The 27,533-nt window shown below is 56.2% G+C and overlaps 1 protein-coding gene across 1 annotated transcript in view; it reads left to right on the top strand.

Moving 5' to 3' along the window:
* The window catches only part of CACNA2D2 (calcium voltage-gated channel auxiliary subunit alpha2delta 2), a 136,322-nt gene that overhangs the window by 7,117 nt on the left and 101,672 nt on the right, over positions 1-27,533 (top strand). Inside the window, exon 6 of the mRNA XM_089919880.1 lies at positions 19,006-19,087. Coding sequence (XP_089776006.1) covers positions 19,006-19,087 — 82 coding nt within the window. The remainder of the gene's footprint in view (positions 1-19,005; positions 19,088-27,533) is intronic.

Below are 27,533 nucleotides of genomic sequence, written 5' to 3'. Positions count from 1 at the left end.
GGGCCTCATCTGTAAAACAGGGTTCCCTTGATCACACTGCCTCATTGGTTTGGGGTGTGAAAGGTCATAAGGGATGCATGACAAGGGCGTGTGGATTCTGACTGGATCTATGAGGGTTCTCAGTCCAGCTGGGCCCGTACTCTGAGTGCCAGGCACCTGTCCCATTGCCCATAGCGCCTGCCACTCAGCCAGGCCCTACAGGAACCTGAGGCTCCATTGTGGTTTCTGGGCCCTTCCTCCTGTGCTTGGTCCTTGCCTTGGCCTGTGTGCACATGTAAGCTTGTGTGTGGAAGTGTCTATATGTCTGTGCTCTTCTATGTGTTTGTGCACATGTGTTGGATATGTTCACGTTGTGTGCACACTTATGAGTGTCCATTTGTATATGAAGATGTGCTTATGTGAGTGCATGTAAATGTGTGTGCCCGTGTGTGTGAGTGTGCTTCGTGTATATGTGCAGGTTGTGTGTACATGCCTGCGCATGTGTATACACAGGTGTTGGTACGTGCCTGTGTGTGTGCCTATGAATGCGAATGTGGGTGTGTGCTTGTGCATGGGTGTGCATATGTATGCGTGGGCATATGTACGGTTTATCTCTGCACCCAGAATGCGCTCCCAGTGCTCACCTTCTGAGCCCCCCTTTGAAGTTAATGCCAGGGCTCAGCTGGGCAAATGTTGGCAGTGGGAAATAAAGCCACCTGTTTGTTAGGACCAGTGTTTCACAAACTTTTATGTCAAGAACAGCCTGAGTTAAGGCTGAGCTGGGAAGTTTGATCATCTACCAACTGGCTCGATGACTGTCTGCAAGGGAAACACACAGAGGCTGCATCCTTGTAATTCAAATTTTTGCAAATAGAATGGTATTTAGATGTGCCGGAGGACTTGGGACTCTGCGAAGCTTGGTGAGTCCTTTGTGAAACAAAGCATCTTTGCTAACAGCCCTTCCGATGTGGAATCTGGAAACCCTTGCTGTGTGACCTTGGCCTGGCAGTTTTTCAATCTTGGAGTGTGTGCTTCTCACTTGCACACTCAAGGGTGGGAGACTGGCATCCCTTGAAGCATCTGCTGTAGGTTTGGGGTTCTTGCTCCTAGCAAGACATTTGTACAGTCAGCTGCAGGCATAATTTGGGTATAAAAGCTTCAGCTTGATGATGCCCTCATGTTCCTCTATTTGGGATGCCTCCAGCAAAGCTCTTCCTTTCAAGGATGAATTTTTGCCTACTGGGTCTTCATAAACAAGGCTGTCTGAGTGCCCTGTGCTGGGTGCTGGCCCTTGGCTCTGTGGGCCCTGAGCTGATGGATTCTGATGTCTGAGAGCTTTCCCGGCATTCTCAGGGCCTGTGTGTTGTCAGTGTTAGGATGGCCCAGCATCCTAGGTATCTCGGGAGGGGACTTCTGCAAAGGGCTTGGGCACCTACAGGGCTTGTGAGGGTCCCTATGGGGGCAGGGAGCCTGAGTGCGACCATCTCCTTGGGCAGTAATGGGCCTTGCCTGGGTCCCTGATTTGGGAAGGAATATCCCAGCCACAGAAGCCCCTGGGGACCTAGATACCTCCGTTGTACAGACAGGGAAATTGATGTCTGAGTGGTGGGAAGGAGCCTTCAGGCCCCACATTTCTGCTGGCTACATACATTCTGCGGGCAGGGCCCAGTCCCCCACCCAGGGCTCAGTACAGGCTGCTCAAAGGATGCTCCCCGTTCAGCCATCTTTGCACTATGATGTACAACTGATTATCTTAAATAAAAACATTCTTGCCATGAGATGCGGGAGTGATTTGAGGCCTCTTTTGGCAAACCCTGCAGAGCAAGGTGCCTGTGGTGTGGGCCCCCAGCTTCTGGTGTTTCTTTGGGGCAGACCTTGGTGCCATTTGCCGTTTTAGAGTCAGTGAGGCTTTCAGGGTACCCATGGAAAGGACAGCTTTGTCGCCGGGTGGGCACGAATGGGTTGGAATGTTCCTCAGATGGGTAGAGGCCCCTGCTCTGCTGCGAGTTTCCAGCCTGACATGGCTGACGTGGCATTTAGCCTTGATAACTTCCCTGCTCAGCCTATGTTCTCCTCCCTCTGGCGCTGCCTGAAATGCTACATTTGAAGCCTTAAAGGTCAGGCCTGGTGCTGCTGCCGGTTCCAACAAACAAACAACAAAACAACCCACCTCACCCCTGCCCCCACAACTTCATTTATTAGAAAAGAGAAATGAGCTGGCAGAACAGGCCTCTGCACTGAGGGCTCTCACAGACGGACATTTCTCCTTTCTCCCTGTGAGCTGAGGCTAAGGTGGGCATGGTGAGAACCTAGGCGTCTTCCCTTCCTTTCCCGGACCTGCCAGGCATGCTGCAGTATCTCTCATTGAGGGCAAGCTATGACCTTGCACCCCGGAAGCCTGCCATGGGCAGAGCCCCACTTCTCACCTAGCATTTGAGGGCCCTCCTGGGCTGGCTCTGGTCTCTGGCCACTAGCCCTGTGACTAGACTCCAGCCAGGCCAAGCCACTTGCAAGTCCTGGTAGGAGCTCTGGCCTCTCCACCTTCTGGCTGTGTCCCTATACCAGGCTGGCCTGCTCAGCCAGCCTTCTACTGGGCCAAGAAGCCCTCTAGATCATTGCCCTCCTCTGGCTCCCTACCCCTTGTGGGCCTCTCCTATCACCCTGTGCCTCTCCCCCAGCTCTGTGCCCAGTTCGTAGAGGCCTTTCCAGGAGTAGGCATTGAGCTGACTACTGATCCTTCAAAAACTGAGTCCAAGGAATGGCTGCAAGGAAAAGAGGCTGCTTCTGTGCACTCCTTGGAAATCCCAGCACATTAATTTTTTTCATCATGGTTAGGCCCTCTGGCAGGGAGCTCAGAGGTGGGTACGTATAGGCTGTCATTGAGGACCAAGCCTTCACCTGCACTCTGCCTGGCTGGCCTTACTTTTGGTGTGGCTGTCTGTCTGTCCTTGACTGACGTCCTTCATGGCAACAAGATGGCTGCCACAGCTCCAGGCATCATATGTACCAGACATTAGGAGTAAAAGAGGAGATGTTTCCTCTGGGTTCCTCTTAAAAGGAGGCTAGAAAACCTCACCCAGAAGCCCCTAGCCAATTTCCCCTCACACCTCATTGGCTAGCACTGGGTCACATGTCTACTCTAAACCAATCACTGGCAATCAGGAAGGTGCATTGTGATTGGCTCAGGCTAATAAGGATTTACCCTTGAGCTAAGGATGGGGTCACCTTGGGACTGGAGGCGGGACAGATTCTTGCAGACTTGGGTTTGTTAGCAAGAAGAGGGGGAGTGATGGAGAATGGGGAGGCAGGATGTGCTTCAGGGTCAGACAAGAGGCCTGACAAGAGGAAGAAGGTGGGAGGGGAAGGAAAGGGAGAGTGTCCATGTTCAAGGAAACATTTGTAAAGGAAGTAATTTTAACTACATCATCAATCACCGTGATCTTAGCCTCGGGTGCTATATTTCACATATGCTGTCCAATGAGATCAGTCCATTTTTATTCCCATTTCACAGATAAGAAAAATTGAGGTTCAGCAGGGCTAAGTGATGCTGAAATCACACAGACGGTGAGTGGTTTCACACCCCAGTGCTTGGGTTTGAGCATTCAGCCACTGCTGTACATAGCCCTTCTGCAGCTCACCTCCTCCAGGGAGGCCCCTGACCACAGGACCCTCAGGGTACCCAACCCTCCTATATTCTTCCATCACATCTGTCCCTCTACCCTTCTTGTCTCAATTTCTTACTACTCCACCCTAGCCCTGGCCCGTCTCCAGCTTACTGTGGGAGTCTGGGCAAGCCACCTGCTCTCCCCCTCCAGCCTCAGTGTCTTCATCATACCCAGGACCCTCTAAAGTGATGGATTCTTCTGCAGCTGATGACGATGCTCCCCTGCCACCCCATCTGCATAGCTGCCATCTCTGTCCTGCCCTGTAAGCTGGTGCTATGGAGACCATGGCCAAGGGGGCTGCTTCTGATCGGCATGGTGGTGGGCACAGGAGGGGATCTCTGCTCTCAGGACCGGCAGCACCGGGGCAGCAGCCATCTCCTTCCATGGGGGCTTAACAAGCACCCATTATGAACTGAGAGTTGAGTAAGCAGGGGAGAGGTTGGGTGGGCTGCAAAGGGCCCTGCCAGTCCCAAGCAGGACCCTGCCTATGGTCTGGCGGACCTCTGCCTGTCCCTTAGTGCTTGACTGGGAGTCACTGCTCCCTGAAGCCTCCCCTGACTTCCCTATGTGGGACAGGGGCTTCCTAGGCCCCCTGAAGTCACTCCTATTCTTGTGTTGCAGTAGACCTGCTGCCTCCCCTTCCAGACTGTGTGCCTGGAGGGTGGGCAGGGGTCACGACCACCTGTCCTTGGCTTGAGCTCTAGGCTAGCACACACCAAGTGCTCAAAAAATGTTTGCTGAACAGAGAGTCAGCACAGGTGTCTACAGGCCAAGCTGGTTACGTCTCTGAAAGCTGGAACAGCTTTTACATGTTCTGGGACAGGGTCCCACATGGCCCTGGCTTTGCTGGTGCGACAGAACAAAGGCCACCCCACACACCTTCCTGCGGCTCTCTTACAAGGGATGCCCCAGCCAAGAGGCTGCCTCCAAGGGCTGCTCGGGGGAGAGAGATGAAGGTGGGGTCCAGGGCCCCATGGGCTATGTTATTTAATTTTGTGGGGCAGGGCCTGGGCATCAGGATATTTCCAGAGCCACTCAGGTGAGCCAAGGTGGAAAGCCAAGGCCATAGAGGATAGGAAGGTAAACATAGGACCCCTCCCCCTGCGCTGCTCTGCCAGCAAGGAGAACTGAGGCTTCCAGAGAAAGGGGGTGGGGACCAGTGTACTGGTTCTGGGGAGTATTCTGGCCATTGTACCTGTTGGGGGGCAGCTGTTCACTGTACATGTGGCCAGTGGCCAGAGTCTGCAGCCTGTTCCGGGGAGATCGCCAGGCTTCCTCAGCCAGCTGCCCTACTCCTTCCCAACTGCCCCTCTGTGTTGACACTTGCGTATGCCTCATCCACACTGCTGATTGCTCCATGGCCCTCCCATGTTTCAGGACCCGCCTCCTGACGGCCCCTGCCCCGCCTGAGTCTCCTCTCCAAACCTTAGCTGTGTGCCAGGGCTGCTCTCGGGGAGCTCACAGTCCGTGGGAGAGATCGTCAGCAAGGAAGAAATGGAAGTGAGGCCAAATAAATAATAACCACACATGACTGGTGCTCTAGGCAGCATCCAAGTGGTGATGAGACACAGCCCCTACTCCAGACTGAATTCTGACAGGCCCTCTCAGGGTCTCCAGCTATTCCTAAGGCCTTGGGCCTCCCCTGGTCAGGGCTGTGGGGGCCCGGGGAGAGCATCAGGACCCATCTTCCTCTGAGAGTAAGCCGCTGACAGGGGGACAAGGATAAGGGGCAGGGGTGGGGTGGGGGAGAGGCTTGCCTACATGGATCCAGCCCCAGTTCCCGAAGCTCCAGTCAGGCCCCATCCCTCTCCTGCTGCCGTGCTCCCTGAGGCTGCTGCACCCCTGCACAGTGCCTCCTAGCACCTGGGGTGCCTTGGGCTGCCCACAGTGCGTGACTGGGGCCCCACCTGCCTGATGCCCTGCAGCCCCACATTCACCGGCACAGAGTGGCTGGGGAGGGGTGGCGGGGAACAATCCCAGAGGACATTAAGCCGAGTGATTTACATGGTTCCCGAGCCAGCGCTGCGGGAAATATATTTCACAGGTGGTTTCCAGACCGGTGGCGTATGGAGGAGGCCATGACTCTAAAATGGAGAAGGGTGGGGACATCACGGGGCCGTCTAGAGGGACCCAGAGCCGTGGGCTTTGGTGGCCTCACTGCGCCGTCCGCCTGCTGCTTGCTAGAAAGCATGGCCCAGGGTACGGGGGTTGAGGAGGGGAGGAGCTGGAGCCCCATATGTGACCATGAGTCATTTTGTCCCTCAGTTTTCTAACCTTTACAATGGGATCATAGAGCTTCCCTGGTGGCACAGTGGTTAAGAATCCGCCTGCCAATGCAGGGACACGGGTTCGATCCCTGGTCTGGGAAGATCCCACATGCTGCGGAGCAGCTAAGCCCGTGCGCCACAACTACTGAGCCTGCGCTCTAGGGCCCATAAGCCACAACTACTGAGTCCACGTGCCACAACTACTGAAGCCTGCACTCCTAGAGCCCCTGCTCCGCAACAAGAGAAGCCACCGCAATGAGAAGCCCATGCACTGCAATGAAGAGTAGCCCCCCCACACAGCAACAAAGACCCAATGCAGCCAAACATAAATAAATAAAATTAAATAAAAGTTAAAAAAAAAAAGGACTCTAAAATGGGATCATATTTCCTGTATTTTATGATTGTGAACGTAGAACAAATCAAATGCCAGGGCAAGGGTGGCCCGCAGGTCAGTGCGAGGGGGACGCATGGCTATGGGACAGCCCATGGATTTGGTCCTACCTGAGGCTCCCACTCAGTTCATCCTCTTCCAGTCAGTGCCTCCCCCACTGTGGGCACATTTGTTCCCTCCACAGACACTCACCACAACCTGCCATTCATTCATTCTCTCCACACTCATGAGCGTCTGCCATGTGCCAGGCACTGACGGGACAGGCAGACAACAGTCTGGGGAGGTGATATAGACAGAGGATATGTTATGTTGGAAGGTGACAAATGCCATGGAGAAGGGACAGGATGAATTTGGGGGAGGATTTAACTAGAGGAGGCAGGTCAGAGTGAGCCTCACTAAAACATTTGAGCAAAACCTGGAAGGAGGGGAGAGTGGGAGCCACATGGGTATCTGGGAGAAGAGTGTTCCAAGCAGAGGAACAGCCAACACAAAGGCCCTGAGGTGAGATGTGGTTAGAGCAGGAGAAAAAGGGGAGAGTGGGAGGAGAGGAGGGCAGAGGGCAGCAGGGACCAGGACAGCCTGGGCCATTAAATTAGCATGACTTTGGGGCTTCCCTGGTGGCGCAGTGGTTGAGAGTCCACCTGCCGATGCAGGGGACGCGGGTTCGTGCCCTGGTCCAGGAAGATCCCACATGCCGCGGAGCGGCTGGGCCTGTCCATGAGCCATGGCCGCCGAGCCTGCAGTCCGGAGCCGCAACGGGAGAGGCCCCAACAGTAAGAGGCCCGCCTACCCGCAAAAAAAAAAAACAAAAAAAAATTAGCATGACTTTGAAGTGGGGGCCCCCCGGGGAGAGGTGTGAACAGAGGAGCACCAGGGTGATGGCCATGATGGTGTTGAGACCTGCTGATGGTCTGGGTGTGAGAAAGGGAAAGGGGTCTCAGGAGACCCCAGGGGTTTGGCTTGAGCATCTGAAAGGACAGAGTTTTCACCAGGTAAGCTGGAGGAGGCTGGGGAAGAGTCAGTCCAGGGGACCATCAGGTACTGGACACATTGAATTTGAGATGCAGACTAGGGCATCCAAGCGGAGATTTGTCAGAGCTAGATGTTTGCCTCTGGAGAGGGCCAGGTGGAGCTGTGCCTTCCCAGGCTGGGTGCCGAGGACTGAGCAGAGAGCCCTGCTCCTTGAACCCTTAGTTTACCAGCCACTGACTGCGCCCGCTCTCCTCATCTCCCCAATTTCAGAAGCTCACTGTCCTTCACCATCCGTCACATGGAGGCGCTCACCATGTCCTTGAGGATGGAGCGCTGCAGGCCTCAGTGTGGGAGCAGCCTGCTTATGCCCATAGTCAGTCTGAGGGTGTTCATAGGGCATCACCATGCGCAGAGCTCACTGCTGAGCCTTCCTTGCACGTGCTGTACCCTCTGTCTGAACTGCCCTGCTGCTCTGCAGTGCCACCTTTACCTGGCCAGACCCCTAGGCTGGGTCAGGCCCCTTGCCGTGCATCCCACCCCCGCAAGGCTCACCGGACTCCTCCTCCCTCCACTTACTGAGTCTGGATCAGATCAGCTGTCTGCTCTGGTTGAATTCCAAGCTTCCGAGGGCAGGCTTGCATCTGCCCTGCTCACCACTGTGTCCCTTGGAGACACGGTGCCTAGTTTGGAGCCTGGCTCAGTAACTATATGAATGAATGAATGAATGGGGAGTGAGGGAGCTAGTAGGGAATCTATAGAAGGTTGGCAACATCTGCAGAGTATTTTGTCTGTGATAGCCCTACTGGGTTTGGCCAACCTGCTACTCGTCAAGCCATCTCTCAGGACAACACAGGCTCACCAGGCAGTGGCTCCTTTTGTTCTGGCCACCAACCTGGGACTTCTCAGAAGGGGTGGGGCCGCTGGGGTGGCACCTGAAGGCTCCTCCTCATTGCAGCTCACAGAGGGGATTTGCATTGCTAAAGGATTCACCATAGAGCATGGAGAGTCAAGGTGGTCTGAGTACTCACATTTGATTTACATGCAGCTTGGCTTGCGCTGAGAAGCCCGGAGCTAACTAGTGAGGAGCAAATCCCAGAGGAAGTGGGCATCTCCCCCTCCCCACCCCACCCCCCGTCATGGGAGGGGTTTGAGGGAGCTTGGGCTCTGCACTGCTGAGACAACATTCCTACAGCAGGGTAGCTCTGGTGGGGTAAAAGGAAGGACTCTGACTGCACCCAGCTTTGGCTTGCGTGGGGAGGCAGTGAGGGCCCTGATTTGGAGTAGATCCCTTCGCAAAGGTGGAAAAGATCATAAATGAGGGGTGGCCCTTACCTGCACCCTATTTCCTGAATCTTGGCCATTGAAGTCCTCTTTGGGATTAAGGAAGCCTAATTGCCTAGGGGACAGAAGCTGGGCTCTGGAGCCATCCTTTGCTGGGTTCAAATTCTGGTTGAGCACAGACTGGCTGTGTGGCCTTGAGTGCATTGCTTCACCGCCTAGGCCTCCGTCTTCATCCACGAAGTGGGCCTGAATCAGTTAGCACCTAGCCAAGGGTGCTGTGTGACTTCAGTGGCCTCACACACACAGCACCCAGCACACAACGGGTACTCTGAATCATCTGTTCCTTTCCTTGGTGCTCTGCTACCTGCTGAAGTTAGAAGCCCTTTCCCTGCTCTGCCCTCCAGCCTCTCTCCCACTGCAGAGGGGGTTGGACAGGGCAGGTACCAGTCTGGTGATGGGAGGATATTCAGGGAAATCTATCCCCAAGTATTTCCAGAAGACTCTTCTTTGCCATCCTGCAAGCTAAGTTTTGCAGGAAGCTTGATGATGGGACCAGACTGCAGCTCCAACCTAAGGCAAGGGTTGGTAAAGTGGAGTAAGGACTGTGGGTTTGGGGGAAGAGGTGGAGAGAAATCCTGGAAGACTTTCTGGCAGAGGTGACTTGGCCAGGTAGGGGGGGACAAGGCCAGAGAACAAAGCTTGCCCTGATGGGTTGAGTTCTTTTCTGGTCTTTGCTTCACCTCTCCTCTGCACCCAGTGTGTCCTCTGGGACACTGCCAACTTCCCTGGGGGATCTCTACCCTGAGGAGAAATAGAGGATCCCTAGAGAGGATTCTGTCCTCCTCACAGCAGGAGGCCATGTCGAGGACGCACATGGAGGACGGCTATTTGTGGCTCAGAGAGGATTTGACTCATGCTGGGGAGTGGGGAGGATGTACAGGGGGGGAGGTGGGGATGTGTGAATCATAGAATCTGGCTGGAGTGGTTGGTGACACATGGACAGGGCCTATCTTGCCACCTCCAATCCGGTTTCAGTTACTGGCGTGGGGCAAGAACAGGCAGCTGGGACCCCTGGGTTCCTCCTTGACTCTCCAGGTGACCTCCACAGGTGCCTCAACCCTGCTGTGCACCTTCTGAGACCAGGCTTGGGTGTGGCTCTCCCATCACAGCACGTGGCTGGGCACAGGGGCTGTGTCAACATATCTACCCCTGCCTCCAAGAGCCAGCCTCACTGAACCTCAGTTTACAAGTTTGTTAAATGGGCCTAGGCAGGGGTTACTTTTGCATTGTACCTGACTACCTGGGGAACATGCTGGGGAGAGAAGGAGGCTCTGCAGACCCCAAATGTTCATGATCTGTGTCAGTGACTGAGGCAGGTGGTTCCATGCCTGGGGAGCAGATGGTGGATCCTGGGCAGAGTGACTGACTGTTCCATACCCTGTGTCCCTGGCCTGGACTTTCTGCTTTTCTCTGGGGATGCCTTAACTAGTTCCTGAGCTCCTCTTGCTCATTGCTAAGTCCCAGGTCTAGATTGCTGGAAAATTCACAAACAATGACACCTGGGTGTTGGTACCTTGGGAACCCATGGTCCCCGGCCCCCTGGGGAGTGGAGGTAGATGATTCTGCTCTCCCTGCAGTTTGAAAACCAGCAACTCCGTCAGTCCACAGATGGAAAACCGAGGCACAGAGAGGGGAGTGGGTGAGTCTGCACTGAACCAGAATCCCAGTGTCCAGAATCCCAGATGCGGCAGGGTGGGTAGAGGTACTGGGCTATCTGAGATCGGGACAGGGTGAAAGGGATGGGGGGAGGACAGCCTGGGTCTAGGCCATTCCGTGCCTGCACTTTCCTTGCTTCCGGGACGAAGTGGCTGCTCCAGCACCCGGCCCTCCTGGGAGAGCCATGAATTATGCACGGAAGCCACAGGCCTGGGCAGGCCCATCATAAATGAGCTTTAATAATTCATACGGAGAGGAGCCGGGGAAAGTGGCTGTCCCTGGGGCAGCCACTGCACTTCTAGCCCCTCCACAGGCTGCCACTGCACACCCACCTGCCTGCTCCTGTGGCCGGCAGCATGCAGGCTGGGCAGGACGGCGGAGAGATCAGGCCCCTCTGGGGAGGTGCGCTTGCTCAGCCAAGTGCCTGTTCCTCCAGGCTGGAGAGCAGGAGCCTCCTCCCTCAGGGCTCACAGCCCAGGAGGGCAGTAACCCCAGGAGGGCACCTGAGATCAGTTGCTGCTGGGAGGGTACAACTTAAAATGGGGGGCAAGGTGGACTTCACTGAAGGAGGTGAGAGGGGAGCCCTGAGGACTTCTGAGGAGAGACTGATCCAGGCATAGGGAACAGCATGTACAAAGGCTGTGCAGGGAGTGCAGGAGTGTATTCAAGCCACAACGAGGAGGCCAGTGTGGCCTGAGGAGCGAGGTCAAGGAGGCCATTGAGAGTATGGCCCCTGGACGGGCTTTGTCTTTCTTCTAGTGTCGTGGAGCTGTGGCCTGGTGTTGAGAGAGGAGGGACACTGTTCTAACAGGGGGCTCTGGCTGCGTGTGGAGGTAAACAGCCCGGGGGAGGGGGTGCAAGGACAGAAGCTGAAGACCAGTGAACTGGTGACTGCACTTGTCCTGGAGAGAGATGATGGCGGCCCAGGCCAGGCTGGGGGCCAGGGAGGTGGAGGGCAGTGGGCAGACTGTGAAGGTGGAGCCAACAGGACTTGCTGAGAGGTTGGATGTGGGTGCGAGAGAAAGCAGGTTGCAGGTCACCCTGAGGCTTCGGGCCTGAACCAAGGAGCTGGCATCAGCTGAGCCAGGGGAGGCAGGGGGTGCAGAGAAAAGGGAGGAGGGGATGCAGAGGGAGGTCAGTGTCTGGGTTTAGGACACATTCAGTTTGAGAGACCCGTTAGGCATCCAAGTGGACATGCCATGCTGCAGCTGGGCATTTAAGACTGTTGTCTGAAGAGAGGTGTGTATCATCCTGACTGGTGTTCATTAGCTGTGTGACCTTGGGCACATCACTCAATTGCTGTGTGCCTCAGTTTTCCCTCTGAGGACTGGGGATGATCTGACTGCTGTGAAGATAATTAAGGCAGTGCACTGAGAGCCCTGGCCTCACTGGTGCAGACCCAGTGAGGCAGGCAGGAAGGCCCCAGTCAGACCCCTTGGGAAACAAATCCCCGCATGGCCTGTGGAGGCCCCAGGCCACCCCTCCTTGAGCAGAGAGGGAAACTGAGACCTGGAGAGTCCAAACCACAGAGCTGGGTGTGGACCACAGAGCAGGACCTGGTACGTGGCAGGGGCTGGAGGAGATTCGGCCCCAGGGCCCATCCCCACCCTGGCCAAGCCCTCCAGCCTGGATCTGGGCCACAGTCAGTCCCCTGCTCTCCTGCAGAACGGTGTTTTCCTTCCTGCTGCACACCTCCTTTGTCTCCCTGGCTCCCTGGTGCTTCTCTAGCCCCTCTCCTGGTTCTCCTGGGACTGCTGGGCAGAACTCATTCCCGTGGAAGCTGGAGCAGTGCCCCTTATGGGCTTCTCCTGCTGCTGGAAACCCCAGACCAGGCCTGGTGAGGAGGGTCCTGCTGAGGGACTGCTCAGGAACCTTGTGGCTCTGGGTGTGGCAGTCTTGACACAGTACTGTGTTGCTGCAGTTCACTTTCTAGATGAGTTACCTGAGGCCCAAACAGGGGAAAGGATGTTACCAAGGTCACACAGCTAACCATGGCAGAAACAGAAATCAGGCTCAGGTGGGCCTTCCATGCTGTCCTCCTCATCTCCCCTGGGAAACCTCCTTCCCCATCTCAGCTTGCATGTCCCTGGCTTGCCCCAGTCCTTGTGTGCTTCCCTGACTGCTGTTGCCCCTGTGGGCCCTCAGTCCTGCACTGACGGTGGGGAGTGAGGCAGAGTGCTGTAGCCTTTTGCTGTGTGAGCCTGGGACACTCTCCATCCCTCTCTGGGCCAAATGGACTGCCCAGCTCTCCGGCCCTGAGCTGCTCCCTTGTTCCAGGCCTTGTCCCCTCCCCCCATCAGGCTACTGGGAGTAAATACTGGGCTGGACCTGGCATCCTAATTAAAGTGGATGACTGTTCACTGTTAGTCTAAGCGGGGAGGCACAGGCTTGCTGCCTCCCAGCCAAGAGCCCACTGGAAGGGAAGGGTTCCCCCCACCCCCGCCCTCGACAAAGAAAGGGAAGGGACAGCCCCATAATTAATAACCTCATTAACGAGCAGTATTTGGGCAGGGTCCCAAGACACACATAGTTGAGGCCGATGGATTTGGACTAATTTAAGCTTCAGCAGCACCAGCCCCTCCCCAGCACCAGGGGATCTCTGAGGATCCCTTGTGATAAGTGGGCTACCTTCGTCCTTGTGTGCATGGGTTGGGTGGGGGTAGGGTGGAGACGATGCTCCTGGGGGCCCCATGTTACACTAGGAGCCCCTTAAGCAGAATCACAAATCCACTGACAGTGAGCCTGTCCCTTTGAGTCCTGCATCTCAGTTTCCCTGCTTGTAAAGTGGTGGATGGCTAACTGGGGAGCCTTATTCCACGTGAATTGGCTGAGCCAGCATGCTCCCCTCTCCCCAGGCCTCTGTGCATCCCCCACCCCACTGTGGTTTGTGCAGTGCCAGGTCAGTGCTGACTGGTCTCCGTGCCTCTAGGCACTCTGATCTCAGGGGTCTGGAGTGGCTTGGCCCACTTGGCCTCTGCAGAGTGAATGACCTTGGCTAGACTTGCCCTCTCTTCTTGGGAGGCTGTGATCAAATCAAGGTTGGGGGCCCTACCCTGGGCTTTGAGTCCTGAAAGATGTTGAGGCCAAGAGTCTTCTCTCCTGAGTGGACAAGCAGGAAGGATGCTCTGGTCATCGGAGGCCCTACCTTTCCCAAGGAGTCTCCCCTGTGTCGGGGTCTCTTAGGTAGTGTAGGGAGTGCTGCAGCCCACCTAGAGGCCCCAGTCCAAAGAGGAGGTACAGCCATCCCACGCTTAATGAGCTGCAGGTCTGAGGAAGGGGACAGGATTGAGGGGAGAGCGGCCCCGCCACTCAGATGGGTCTGTGTGTGCATGAGTGTGTGGGGCAGTCATCCCTTCCATGAGGCAGTGGTTTCCACCTGCTTCTGTTTGGGGTCCTGGGAGGTAGACAAGTGGTGAGCTTCATCTCCATTTTCCAGATGGGAAAACTGAGGCCTAAGAGGGCACATCGGGTCTAAGGTCATGGAGGAGCCAGGGCTGAATCTGGGCACTCAGTCTAGGTAGAGAGGGATATCCACAGAGTGGTCGGGGAGGACTCCTCGGGGGAGGTGGCTCTGGAGGTACCACGATCCTGGGGTGCAGCCTTGAGCTTCCTGCTGTTTGCAGCAGGACTGTGGCCTGGGGAGGGGTTGGCCATGTCCCAAGCCGTGCTTCAGCAGGGTCCACGACTGCTCTCTGAGCTTTGCATGGCCTCTCCAGGCTGGAATGGGGAGTGACCCTCTTGCCTATCCACCGGTAATCCCGTGAGACGGGGTGAACCTGACACCCAAGCCCTCTAGACCAGCTCTCTTGGGCTCTCTTCATGTCTATGTCTCTCTGTCTCTCCGTCTTTCTCTTACCCCCGCCTCCTGCCCTATCTTTCTTTCCCCTTCAGAAGACTGCTAAGGCACCAAGGTGGGAGGTGGCAGGCCAGCTGAAATATGATCAGAATAATTAAATAGCATTTTATTTTAAATCATTGCCTCCCCCAGAGCTGAAAGAATAATTGGCCAGTCCGTCACAAGGGAAGCAGGAGACCCGTGGGCCCCCACCATTGCCAAGTTTGGCTCATAGTACCCTTGGCAGCAAGTGGCGTCCCCTGTGACTGCTCCCCTGCACCCTTCACCTGCCCTAGCCTAGCCCTGCCCTGCCCTCCACTCCTCCCACCTCACTTGTTGTTCTACCCTCGGCATCTCCCCCTCTACGATGACTGCCTTGATTGAGCTGAGGGGAGAGCTGCGGACTGCTCTTAGGCCCCCAGTGGAATGGGGTTTATTAAGGCAGTCTGCCTGGCAGAGGAAGTCTGTAGCAAGGCTTTGATGGCAAGGAAAATGCCTCCTTGGGAGTGGTGAGAAGGCCTGCAGAGGTAGGTGGGGGTCCAGAGATCCTCGCCCCTACTGGGCCTTAGCCTCTCCTGGGCCTTCCCCTGTCTGCTCTTGAACAAAGCCCTCCCCTTTCCCTCTCGTCCCTCTGCAGGGTCCAGCCTCCCACACCTACCCTTGCCCTCTGAGGGTGAACGTGCAGTGTCACCTGTCTCTGTTTTTTTGATTTAATTATAGATGAGTTTTCTGCATAATTTATTCCAAAAGCCTGGATTATACTGTACAACTAAATCACATTCTGATCAACAACTTCACGTATAAAATTAACAACTGGCAACAGTTTAAACTATGCTGTTGCATCTGTATACAGGCTCTTTCCCTCTTCTCTTCCCTCCCCTCCCCTCCCCTCCCCTCTCCTCCCCTCCCTTCCCCTCCCTTCCTCCCCTCTCCCGTCTTCCCTACCTCTTCCTCCCTGTCTTGGGGGGCCTGTGTATCTGGCCTCGGAGCTGGAGGCCTTCACTGCTCTTGTAGCTTGACCTGGGGCCTCCCCAGCCTTCTAGTGGGAGTCTTGATAGTTCTGTCTGCTAAAGGGGGTCCTCAGCTCTAGCTCCTCGCTCCACATATGGATGATTTTGCTCCCTTGCCTAATGATGACACCTCCTCTTCCCTCACATACTCCTCTTGGTTCTGAAACATGCCCTGGAGACTAAAAGACCTGGAGTCCCACAGCAGCTGGTGTCATCTTCCTGCTGGGCTGCCCTCAACCCTCTAGCCCTGGGACACACACATCTTTGCCCTGTGCCTGCTCCCGGCCTCTCTCAGCCTGGGGAGCAGGGGGTTACAGGGAGCCATTAGGGAAACCCTTTCCACAGTTCCCTCCCTCTGTGCTCTCTCCCCCCAGCAGGCATTCAGGGAAGATTTTCTGAGCACTGGGAAGCGAGGAAGGGCTGTATTTGATGAGCTTCTAGCCCTCAGGGGACTGCCCAATAATAATACTGCCCATCAAGGTTCCGTGTGGATTTGGCCCTGAAAGGTATTCAGCCAGTCATTATCTTCCCTGTTTATAGACCGGAAAGCTGAGATTCCGAGGGGCAAGAACTCTCCGAGGTCACACAGCTGACAGAGGCAGCCTCTCCCTTAGGCTTCCCAGAGGCTGCATTGTCCTAGGAGGGTGGGGTCATGGAGCTGATGGAGCCAGGAAGACAGGTCTGGCTTCTCTCTGTAGAACATGGCTCCGCACCTGTCCTTGCCAGGGGCCTCAGTTTTCTTGTTTGTGAAATGGGGGCTCAGTGCCTGCACCCCACTAGGTTTGGGCACATTGGAGGACATAATGGTGTGAGGCTGTCATGGCCACACCAGACATCATGCCGGCTGCAGTCCCCGGCTGCACGTGCCTCCTCCCAGACACTCTCTCTCCTCACTGTCTTGCTAATTTGGCACTTAGAGACACTTGGAGATAAGCAGTGTCATCTCAATGAATCGCATGGAAAATCACAGGGATGTGGGGAGCCAGCAGGGGGATCTACCCTGTTGGGGGGGTGACCTATGGGCCACACTGTCTGGCCAGGGAGCAATGGGAGATGCAGGCACCTGGGTCCATATTGATGGGACCCCAGGCAGGATTTGGTCAGTTTGCCTTTGACCCAGTGGCGCCATGAATCCTGATGCATCCCCCATCCTTTCAAAGCCCCCATGCCCTTCTGTTGGTGTGAGTATGACTGTGCCTGGCCAGGATTAGTACGGGCTTGGTGGGTGGTTTCTCCTGCCTCTGGGCAAGAACACTGCAGGTGCATAGTTGACTCCTGGCCTCCTGGGTCCCATGTGTCACCCCTTGGAACCAGCACTGGGACACCAGCCAAACTCTGGGACCCACAAATTCATGTCTCTGTGATGATGAAATGAATGATCTATCACGTTCTTTTAAACTCTTGGACACATATTGCCTTCCTAGTTGGGTTTGGTTTAGGTGAATGATCAGAATAACTTGTTTTCCCTGGCATCGTGATGGTGGGCATTGCAGCTGGGGCCTGGGGTCTACCCATCAGACCCACCGTGCCAGACCAAGGGCTAGAGCCACCTCTAGACCCCAGGAGGGTGTGCCTGTTCTGATGTGTCAGGGGTAGGCCAGTCCCTGTGGCCCATAGCAGCATCCCAGGCTCTGTCTCAGGAGCATAAAACAGCCACCTGACACACTGTCAAGTGCTTATGGCTCAGCCAGGGCCAAGCCATCAGCTCCCGGTGACCTGGAGCCAGGGGACAAGCAGGCTCTCCATTCTCTGCTGGGCTTCGCCCTCCCCCAGCAAAAAACCTCCCCTGGTGGTTGAGGCCTGATCACCCTTCATAGCCTGGCCTGCAGCCGGGCCTCCACCTGGGCTTGGGGTTAGCTTTTCCCCTGCAGTGGGGAGCAGAGGTGGGCATCAGGCTGTGTCTCAGCCAGCAACAAGCTGAAGCTGATACCTCTTTCTCTTTTTTTAAAAACTAGATTTTTAAAATTTATTTATTTATTTATTTTTGGCTGCGTTGGGTCTTCGTTGCCGCACACGGGCTTTCTCTAGTTGCGGCGAGCAGGGGCTGCTCTTTGTTGTGGTGCACGGGCTTCCCACTGCGGTGGCTTCTCTTGTTTCGGAGCACTGGCTCTAGGCATGTGGGCTTCAGTAGTTGTGGCTCGCAGGCTCAGTAGTTGTGGCTCACTGGCTCTAGAGCTCAGGCTCAGTAGTTATGGCGCATGGGCTTAGTTGCTACACGGCCTGTGGGATCTTCCCGGACCAGGGCTTGGACCAGTGTCCCCTGCGTTGGCAGGCGGATTCTTAACCACTGCACCACCAGGGAAGCCCAATACCTCTTTCTTTTGATGTTGACTTTTTTTTTCTATCACGGTCCTGACATTCAGCTTGGCAAATTGCAATTAGTGATCCGCCCGCTTCCTGATCTGAGTTCCCATGCCAACCGATGCGGGCACACACAATGGCAAGGGCCCAGCCCCCAGCCACAGGGATATGGGGCAGGGGGCTGGGGTAAAGACTTTTAGCTTTTCTGACCCAGGGAGCTATAAGAGCCCTGGCCCCGAGTGGCAGTAGGGGTGGTGGGGAAGGTAGCAGGCCCAGGGCAGGAGTTGGGGCCAGACTCAATCTCCCGGATCCCATGGCTCCTGGGGTACCCTTCCAGAAGCTGGGGGCTGGCTTCACCCCACCCTTACCTGGCCTCACGGGATGTGCTTATTAACCTGTGAGCATATTTCAGTCTGTGTGGCAGTTCTCCTATGAGCCCTCCCGGGGAAGCCTTTGTTCTGTGTCTGGTGGGAAGGGGAAGTTGAGATGCCTTTCAGATGCATTAGGGCAGGGGCTTTGGTCACAGCAGAAAGTGCTTTTGGCAGTGTGGAGAGTGTCTCTGGCCGGCAGGCCCTGGCAAGCGCTGGTGTGATTTTGCTCACCTGATCTGGCACTGCCTAAAGTGGGATCACAGGTTAGAACCCAAGCCAGCCCTCTCCCCAGACACCATCCCTGTTCATGAGCGTGGGCTGAGAATACAGGACCTTGTGACCACCTGTCCATCCTGTCCCCTCACAGAGATCCCTGTGCAGCACCCTTGACCCTCCAGTTCCCATGTGTTCTTCTCAGACCCTACAAGGTGGCCCCAAATTATCCCCACTTTCTGGAGGAGGATAGTGAGACCCAGATAGGTTAAAGCGAGCTCAGCGTGGCACCAGTGCAAGGGAGACCTGCTCAGGCTGGTGGCTCTGGTGAAGGGCTCATGGGGCTTGCCAGGCCCCCAGAAAGGTGTGGGATAGTCTGAACTGGACCTGTGGGTAGACAGTTCACGTGGGGCATCTAGTGATGAGCCTCTGTTTACTAGGGTACTGGAAAGGCGAGGGCCGTCTGAGCAGGAAGCTCTCCATGTCCACGGTTTAAATGAGGCCCAGGGGGGCAGGGGCCTGCCCCAGGTTACACAGTGACTTGATGGTGGCAGCAGCTCTCATGTTGCCTCCCCTTACCTAGGTGCCACCCAGCCTTGGGGCAGAAGGCTCAGAGATCCAGCAGACACCAGGCTCACTCACGTCCCCTCCTCCCTGGTATCCTGAGTCCCCACGTTCAGAGGAGCAGCATCAAGGGCTGGCTCTTCACGGTGAAAAATAGTCTCCCTGCAGGCTTCTTGGAGCCGCTGGACTCCCTCAGTGCATTTAAACTATAATCTGCTCCCCTCCCTGGCTGTCCAACAGTACGTGAGGAGAGCCTGGGCCACCGGGTCCAGACTTCAAAGGGAATCAGAGGCACGCTCTGGTTCCCAGCCTCTGTTTCTCTTCTAGTGAAAATTGGGTTCTGAAGGGGCGGCTGCTGCATGTCACCGCTCGGTGGCTGGGGCGGGGCTGTTCCAGCCCCAGGCAGGTCCTCCTGACACTCCTCTCCTCTCTGCACACAGGATGCAGCACTGGGCCCGGCGCCTGGAGCAGGAGATCGATGGCGTGATGCGGATCTTTGGGGGTGTGCAGCAGCTCCGTGAGGTAAGCCTGGTGCCACTGGCTTTCCCTTTAGGGACCCTGTTCCAGCTGGAAGTGGGGGAAGGGCTTCAGCAATAAGGAGTGAGGAAAGCTTGGTGCAGTTGAGGACCCAGCGTGATGGGACACTGTGGACTCATGGGGGCAGGTGGCGAAACAGCTAGAGACACAGTGACTCCTTCGGGTCTTGGCCTGCTCTTCCCCAGGTCACAATGTTGAAGTGGTACTTAGTCGGCTCTGATGGGTAGGTGTTGGGCTTTTCAGGAGGGTGAGATCTGTTTTTGAGGCAGCATACGGAGTGGAGTCCAGGTCCTGGAGGGTCCCGTGGGTGTAGTTGTGCACGGAAGCCAGAGAGACTGTCCTCGCAATGAGTGGGGTGGCCAGGCCGAACAGCCCCGGAGAGCAATCAGTGCCTTGAGCAGGCAGCACGAGACAAGTGGCAAGCGAGTGCTTGGTGAGATGAGGTATTGGGGGTGGGAGGGGTGATTGATTAGGCACGAGCGACCACATTCATCCTGGGAGATTATGTTAATATTTGAAATAGTGATGTGAAGAGCAAGCCATCCGTCACCCCCAGAAGGCTGCAAAATGTGTTGCTGTCGGGCCACAGGCTCCTGAGCTATCGCTCTTTATGTGGAAACGCAGAGGCTTGGAGAGCTGAACTCTTGGAGTGCTTGGGGTGGGGCTCCCAGGTACGTGCTGGACTTTAAGGAGCTCTTACTGGAGGCTTGGGCCGGAAAGTGCAACCTGAACTGAACAGGGGATTGTTGGGGATCTCGTACTGATGGTGGGCTTGGGCACAGCAGAGTAAGTGGAGTTATTATTGGGGGTCCAGACCCCCGGCTTGGCGATTAGATACGCCACTGTGTTCCTGTGTCTCTCTTGGTCAGGGCCAGGTCAGCAGAGGTACGTCTGTGGGGCAGCTGCTATGAGGTGGTATCCTCGGGCCTTTCCCCATGCTTAGCTTGTAGCAGGTACCCAGGAAATGGGGGTGGCAGTGAATGTGTTGACATTGGCTGTGGATGTAGGACCTCTGGCACAGGATGGGGCTGACCAGGGGTGGCTAATGTGGTGGTAACATAGCTAGGAGGGGGAGTCCGGGTGGGGGTCTGAGCCATCAACTTGCTGGGGGTCCTTCCGCCCACCCCCAGTGGCCCAGCCTCTCTGAATCTCCCTTCCCGGGTTACTGGGCTTGAATTGCAGTAACCCCCATTGTACTCTTCCTGTGAACTTTCAATGACTCAGCCACACTTGGAGGCCGGCAGAGCTTTCCAGAGAAGGCACTGTAGGAAAAGCTGTTCCGGAACAGAAGTCAATTTATGCTCAGGAATAGCACCCAGCACTTACTAGGTTCTAAGTGGGCACTGCCAAGAGTGCAGCTATGTAGGTTAATGAAGAAATGAGAGTTCCCTGGAATGTGTGTAATGTGCCTCTCCAAGCTTCATATTGGGACATAAGATGCACCCCACATAAGGAGTTAACCATGCACTTCCAGTCAAGAATCTTCTGTACTTTAAATCCTCAGCTCAAGGATACTGCTTATTTTATAGTCGTGGGCACTCAGACCCTAAAAGTTTGCCAGTGGGAAAATAACGTACACATTTCATGCCTGAGACTCAGGTCTGTCTGAACCATAGCTTCCTGGATGGTGCGGACCAGAGATGGAATCCAGCTCAGCATACCCACTGTGTGCTCCTGGGCAAGTCCTAGACCCTCTCTGATCCTCATTCTTGGTCCATGGCGTGGCTGGGAGGTCTGGCTGGAGGATGAGGTGGTGAGAATGGCAGGGGACAGGCTGACACAGATACACTTCTAGAAATCAAATCTGAATTTCCCTCATTGATCATTTTCATTCCCAGGATATGTTGTTCCCTTCCTTCCTTTCTGATGGGAGTTGAGTGATTCCAGACACTTTCACCAATGAGCACATCTTTCCCCACTCCCACCTTCCCAGTGGTTACCAAAGTCACGCAGCCAGGTACAGCAGAACTGGGGCTTGAACACAGGGCTCCTGACTCCTGTCCCAGGGCGCTGCTTCTCCTCTAGCTAGGCCTTCCCTCTTGGGGTGGGCAGGATGAGCCTGAGAAGGAGGGGAGCTGGGCCAGGTTTGGTGTGGCTATGGCCAGGCAGAGAAGTGCTGACCTGGCGTTCCGGGCTCCTTCTGGCATCCCTCTGCCTGTCGACGGCTGCCAGCTCTCCAGTGGCTCTCTGTCCTGCTCCAGTTTTTCTCACCTGCTTCCTTAGCCTCTTGTTTCCCACTGACAGCTCTGGGGCTGCTTCTTGGCACAGGACACCCCTGTGAGGTGGGCGGCCGGGGAGCAGGTGAAGAGTTCTAGAGGAAAAGGGCAACCCTGTGAGAGCAGGAGGGAGCCAACCGGCCCCTCTTCCCCACAACCCCTGGCACCCCTGACAAAGCCACCAGAACTCTCCTTCAAGTGCATATGAGAGGGCCCATGTGGCCAGCCCATGCCCTGAGAGCCAGGCTCTGAGAGTCAGGAGGACGCATGCATCGAAGCCCTGACCCAGCTGCGATGCTCCGTGGACCCTGGTACCACCTCTGCCGAGCTTATGGCCTCAGTCCCCATTAGGGCCGCCCCTCTCCATGCTTCCTCGATGGGCCCCCAAACACCTTGCCACTGGGGTGATCCTTGGCTTTCTTCCCCAACATGGCTGCCCTCTCCACCAGCCCCAGTCCTAGAGGCAGCCCGACCCCCGGAAGCTGGGTGCCATAGAGCTGGCAGCTGCAAGAGTTCAGAAACTGCAGACGGTGGCATTTAGGAGCATTTTCCTTGTCTTGGCACTTTCCTCCTCCCGACCTCACCACAACCCCATGGGGGTGTGGTTGGGTGCAGACTGTGGCCCATTTACAGGCTGGACACCGTGGCACACCTTGGTGGAGTGTGGGGGCTGTCTGCAAAGACGCTGTCATATTTCCTCATCTAACCCCAGGGCCAGCACAGAGTAGGAGCGCCCACTGTGGCCTGGTGCTCCTGAGCCGTGCCCCACCGGGTAAACCCAGCCCCGCCAGCCCTGGCTTACTCCTGCCGTGAACAGGCCACAGAAGTATGGGCTCTACTGCAGTCTGCCCCCTCCAGGGCCCCTAGAAGCTGAGCGAGGTCTCCTAAACCCCTTTCCTACCCTCGCCCATCAGCACCATATTGTCATCCTTTGGGGGGACAGCAGAGAGCATATGCTTGGGCTCTGAGCTCATTCACATAATGAGGTTGATCAGGATGAATAACTCATCAGGTGCCTGGGGGTGCACGGGGGACCATGTGGAGACAGCCTGTCTCCCCACTCTGAAGCCCAGGTCACTCTGATGGGTACAGCCAGGGACCTATTCCCTTCTGACTGGGTGTCCAGGGTAGAAAGGGAACAACTCCGGGGACCTTGTGGGAAAGCAAAGCAGGACAAATTATAGTCAGACAGGAGGAAGAACCAGTGGCTCATCAGGTGCACCAGCCCTGGGACGGATTCCTGATTTGGGTGAGACACCTTCCGTGGAGGGCCTCTACAGAAGGAAGTGAGAAGATCCTCTGTCTGGGGTGGGGGTCGGGGGTGAGGAAAGTCTGTCTGGCTAGAGCTGGTATGGGAGCAGAGACGTGGGATGGTCATGTCTGTGGACTACAGGCCGTCCTCTGGGAAAGCTCAATCCAAGTCTGGACCTGTGGGAGCATTTCTCAGTCCACATCAACCCCCACACGTGTCTCAGGGCAGAAGTGGCTCAGAGCCCTGCCTACGTCCCTGGCTGCTTCCGCCCCCGTGACGGCCTTAGCCCGGCTGTATGCTGCTAGTCACTCGTGGGGAAACCAAGGTGTGGTTGACTGTCTTTACCCACCAGTCCCATCCTGGAGCCCTGACTTGCTAGCCCTGGGTAGTGGTGGGGTTGGTGAGAACTATAAAGGCAGAGGTGCAGGCCTGGGGCGGTCCCTGCCCTGGACTGCTGAGCTGCATCCACAGAGAGCGAGACCCCAGGACTCAGAGATCCCTGACCCCAAGTCTCCTGCTCCCCTCCCCACGGCTGTGCTTCTCTGGACAGTCATGGTGAATCAGACAAATGCTGTTCATGTGTCCCCACTTCTGTGGGTAGCCAGAAATGGGATTTTTGAACCAGTGACGGCACCATAGTCCTAGCCCATCTTGTCTGCCCCTGGCCATGCCCGCACCGTGTCTGCTCAGTGCTCCCTGGGAATGTGTAATTAATATTTGCAGAGTGCCACATCTGGAGCTGGCTCCAGGCAAGGACCAAAATCTGGCCACATTGAGGACCCCTTTCCTGAGGGGCTCAGGGAGGCAGGAACAGGGCCCTCCGCAGGTACCCTTGAAACAGGCTTCTCCCAGGACTTCCCTGGTGGTGCAGTGGATAAGACTCCACGCTCCCCGTGCAGGGGGCGCAGGTTCAATCCCTGGTGAGGTAACTAGATCCCACATGCATGCCACAACTAAGCGTTCACATGCCACAACTAAGGAGCTTGCCTGCCATAACTAAGACCCGGTGCAACCACATAAATAAAGAAAAACAGCCTTCTCCCCGTTCCTCCACTTCCACACCCCGCTGGTACCGCCAGTTCCTGAAACACATGCGCTGTCACACACTGGCTCAGGGGGTGCTGGCCAGAGCTGTGTTTGGCTCCCCTTCGGGGTAAGGGGTCCTCTCTGGGCATCTCAGGTGGGATCAGCAATGTCCAGGAGTGCTAGGGAAGCTCAGAACGCTAGAGGGGCAGCAGAAGAGGATGAAGGAAGCTGGGGTGGGGGAAGGTGCCAGGGGACAGAAGCAGCCCTGAGAGGGCCAGAATGGGAGTTCAAGTTGTTGTGACCCCCAGACCTACAGTTGGTCCTTCTATCAAAGCACTGTGGTTCACATGTGTCCCAAGAGTCAGTCCACCTTGGCCAGGTGGACCTGCACTCACGCAGGACATGCATGGTTGTCCCAGCTAATGTGCTCAGTCCGGAGAGTGGTGGTGAGGGAGACCCACCCAGGCCCATCACACTCCCTCCCAGGGTTACTGGAACCTCCAAACCATCATCCTAGGGGCTCTGCTCCTGGTGCAGCACCCCCCTCCTCCAGCCACCTCCCGCTGAGGCCCAGCGGCACCCTGCTCTCTGCTAGTGTAGATGATTGGGGTGTGGGGTGCGTGAGGAGGGGGTGGGCGGGGCGCGGGTGTGAAGTGTGCCGCTGGGTAGAGATTGCTGCCGCTCGCCTCTCTAAAAACCCACATATATTGTTCTTTAATGGAAAGTTAATTGTCTTATTATTCCTTCCATATGGTCCTCTTGCTCAGCACCCAGCAGGGATGCATGGGACTGAGGGGGGGCTCCTGGGAGGGCGTCTGAAACGTGGTGAGGCTGCCACGTGAGCGTAACTGGATATACTGAGGCAGAGCCATTGGAGCCTGGCGGAAGCCCTTCCTGGACCCCTCTTTGTCCCCCTAGCCCAGCCTGCTCCTCACCTCTTTCCTTCCCATGTCCTGCCCTGGGGGTGGCCTCTTCTGGCACCACCTCCCCACTGTAAGTTCTGGGAATGCTCTCTCCCGAGCCCTGTGCGGGGAGATGGAGGGTGGTTGTTGCCCTCCTGCTTGCCCCTCCCCGCACATATTCCGTTGTTGCCTGAAGGAGAAAATTCCATTTTTGAGAAGCTTTTCAAAAGCCAATTCATCTGTGGCAGGAGCTCCTGCCTGACGGCCAACTGACTGGCTTTGGTCTCCTACACCTCTTCTACATGTCCCCCACCAGAGAGGGGGCACGGGGAGGTCAATGTTGGGGGAGGGCTGCCCCAAGACATCTGGCCCAGGGGCCCTGGCTCATGTTGGCCATGCCTTCCATGGGCACCAGCTGCCTGGAGCCACCCCCAAGCTGATGGCTCCTCTGGGGCTGCTAAGCTGAGCCAGCAGTTGTGCCCTTCTCAGCCCCTCCCCCTCCCAAGGCCTCTCCTCCTCCTCCCCAGAGTGTGAGGGTGTTAGAACAGCCTCACAGCAGGTGGAGGATACAGTGACAGGAAGGTCCCCAGAGGGGCATGCCTGGGTGGTCGCATCTCTGGCTAACTCAGAGCCCCTTGCTTCTGGAGTCTTGCAGGGGAAGACAGGGGCAGGGAGCCCTGCTAGGAGGCTTCAGGGTTCTGGGACAGCCTCAGCAAAGAGCTGTTGCCCAGGTTCCTGTGGAGGTTGTCGGTGCGGAGGGAACAGGTCTATGGGAGAGGCATCTCTGCGTGGGATCAGCAGACCCACACCTGGTGATACAGGCACGGGAGAGGGGCCAGCAGCTTCCATCTTGTGCCAAGAGGTCACCGTGGGGCCACATCTGAGGTCATCTCCCAGAGGATAGAGAATGGCTCAGGGCAGGAGAGAAGAGCTATGTCTTCTGAGCTGCTACAGCTGGCAGGTGGCAGAACTAGAATTTGAACCTGGAGCCTGTGCCGTGGGCCACACTGAATGGTGGGTGGTAGAGGAAAGACTGAAGTGCGGAGCAATGGCAGAGCTGGGCCTCCCCGTACCGTGGGACCTGGCACATGTTGTCCTGCCTCTCTGAGCCTTGGTTCCCCCATCTGTGACATGGGGATCCGAGCCCCTGTCCTCAAGGGAGCAGGGGCAAGGAAGGGCTGCAGACAGAGCCCTGCAAATGTGGGGGTGCTTTTGTGACCCCCTCCACTATCGGTTGCCTGCCCTTCCAGGAGTTAGTTATAGTTTTAGAAAATTCCGGTGCCCAAAGTGTCACCTTTGCTTGCTGAAGCCCAGGAGTTTGGAAATTGGTTTCCTCTTCCCTGCCCTGTTGTTAGTCCTGTTTGGGCTGCTATAACAGAATACCATAAACTGGGTGACTTACACACAACAGAAATTTCTCATGTTTCTAGAGGCTGGGAAGTTCAAGATCCAGGCATCAAAAGATTTGGTGTTTGGTGAAAGCCCACTACCTGGCAGCTGTCTTCTCACTGTGTCCACTCGTGGTGGAAGGGATGAAGGATCTCTCTGGGGTCTCCTTTATAAGGCACTAATCCCATTTACAAGGGCTCTACCCTTATGACCTAATCACCTCCCAAGGGGCCCACCTCTAAATGCTATCACAATGGGGATTGGGTTTCAACATATGAATTTGGGGGGGAGACACGAACATTCAATCTGTAGCACCTTCTGACCATGACATCTTTGGGGGACCTTACTGGGAGAGACACAAAGGCCACAAGAGCTTGAAGAAACAGGGCCTATGGGCCACGGAAGGGAACCAGCTGCAGAGGCACCCCCTGGGGAGGAAGCAGGTGGGGGTGAAGGGAAGGGCATCTGCACCCAGAAGAGGCCTGTGAGTCTGTTTCTCAAATCAGCCACCCAGTCGGCAGCTTGTCTCCCAGGCCCTGTGGACTCAGCGAAGGGCACCGGGCTGGGCTGGCCTTGGAGTAGGGGTGGTAGGAAGCCACCAAGCTCTGGGTTCTTGAGGGTGGCAGCTCTCGGACTGAGGTCCCTCAGTTTAAGAAAGAGACGATCTCAGAGGCATGATCAGAACCGTACCAGCAGACAGCGCCGCTCTTTCTGGAAGTTTTGGTTGAGAACCGGTGGCTTTGCTGCAGGCCCCTCCCATGAAGTGGATGCCCCTCAATCCTTCCGTCTTGGGAATCTGGGCTGTTTGTCCAACTTTCCTAAGGCAAGGCCCACCTCCCACGGCAAGGGTTCTGATAAACACCTTGGCTCTCTTCTGGGGTCCCCAGGGAGGCTGACCTTGCAGCAGAACAGCTGGGGGTCAGCTCCGATGGGGACCAAGTGCTTGCAGATTGTTGAGGAGAGGCCAGAGTGTACTCCCTTCTCCCCTGGCCTCTGCATCCACCTCTGGAGAGTGATGGAGCTGCATGTCCAGAGCCGGAGGCTCAACTGGATAATCAAGGGTGGGAGATGGGGGATGGAGTAGAGGACCGAATGGGTTTCCATGCTGGGCCCCCGGGGATGGCTGACCCCATCTGCATTCCTCCGCCCTCCTCCACCCCCATCCATGGCTGGATCAGTGGCAGCCACGGGGACACTTGCCTGAGATCCGTGGGGCCCCAAGCATTTGGCAGAGGCAGAGAAGTAATTGGTTCTGACAAACCACAGCTGGCCCCAGGGACAACATGAGCAGCATTTACCATGACCAGGCAGGACATGGAGGCTCAGCCTGGCCTCCCTCCACCTTCTCTGAGCATGGCTCCCCTCTCCTTGTGAGTGCAGATCTGGTGTTTGGAGAAGGTTACAGAGCCCCAAACTCCCCATCTTTCCTATACCTCTCTCTCAGTGCTGGAAGCTGGCTGGCTGGAGGTGGGGGTTAGGGGGGATGAGGACAGGGGGTAGATCCTGGGCAGACTCATCAGGCCCCCTCCCCGTCCATCCTTGGGTTCCCAAGAATCAGGGAACCAAGTGACTGACCCTAGGACTTTTTCGCCCTAGCCTCAGGATGCAGAGGCAGGGGCTGGGCCCCCACCTGAGAGGATGTGCAG

The sequence above is a fragment of the Delphinapterus leucas genome, chromosome 10 (genome assembly GCF_059928025.1).
Source record: "Delphinapterus leucas isolate spDelLeu-1000000601 "Yukka" chromosome 10, BTC_Dleu_Yukka2, whole genome shotgun sequence".
Taxonomy (NCBI): Eukaryota; Metazoa; Chordata; class Mammalia; order Artiodactyla; family Monodontidae; genus Delphinapterus; species Delphinapterus leucas.
This window is presented reverse-complemented; position numbering and strand designations above follow the sequence as displayed.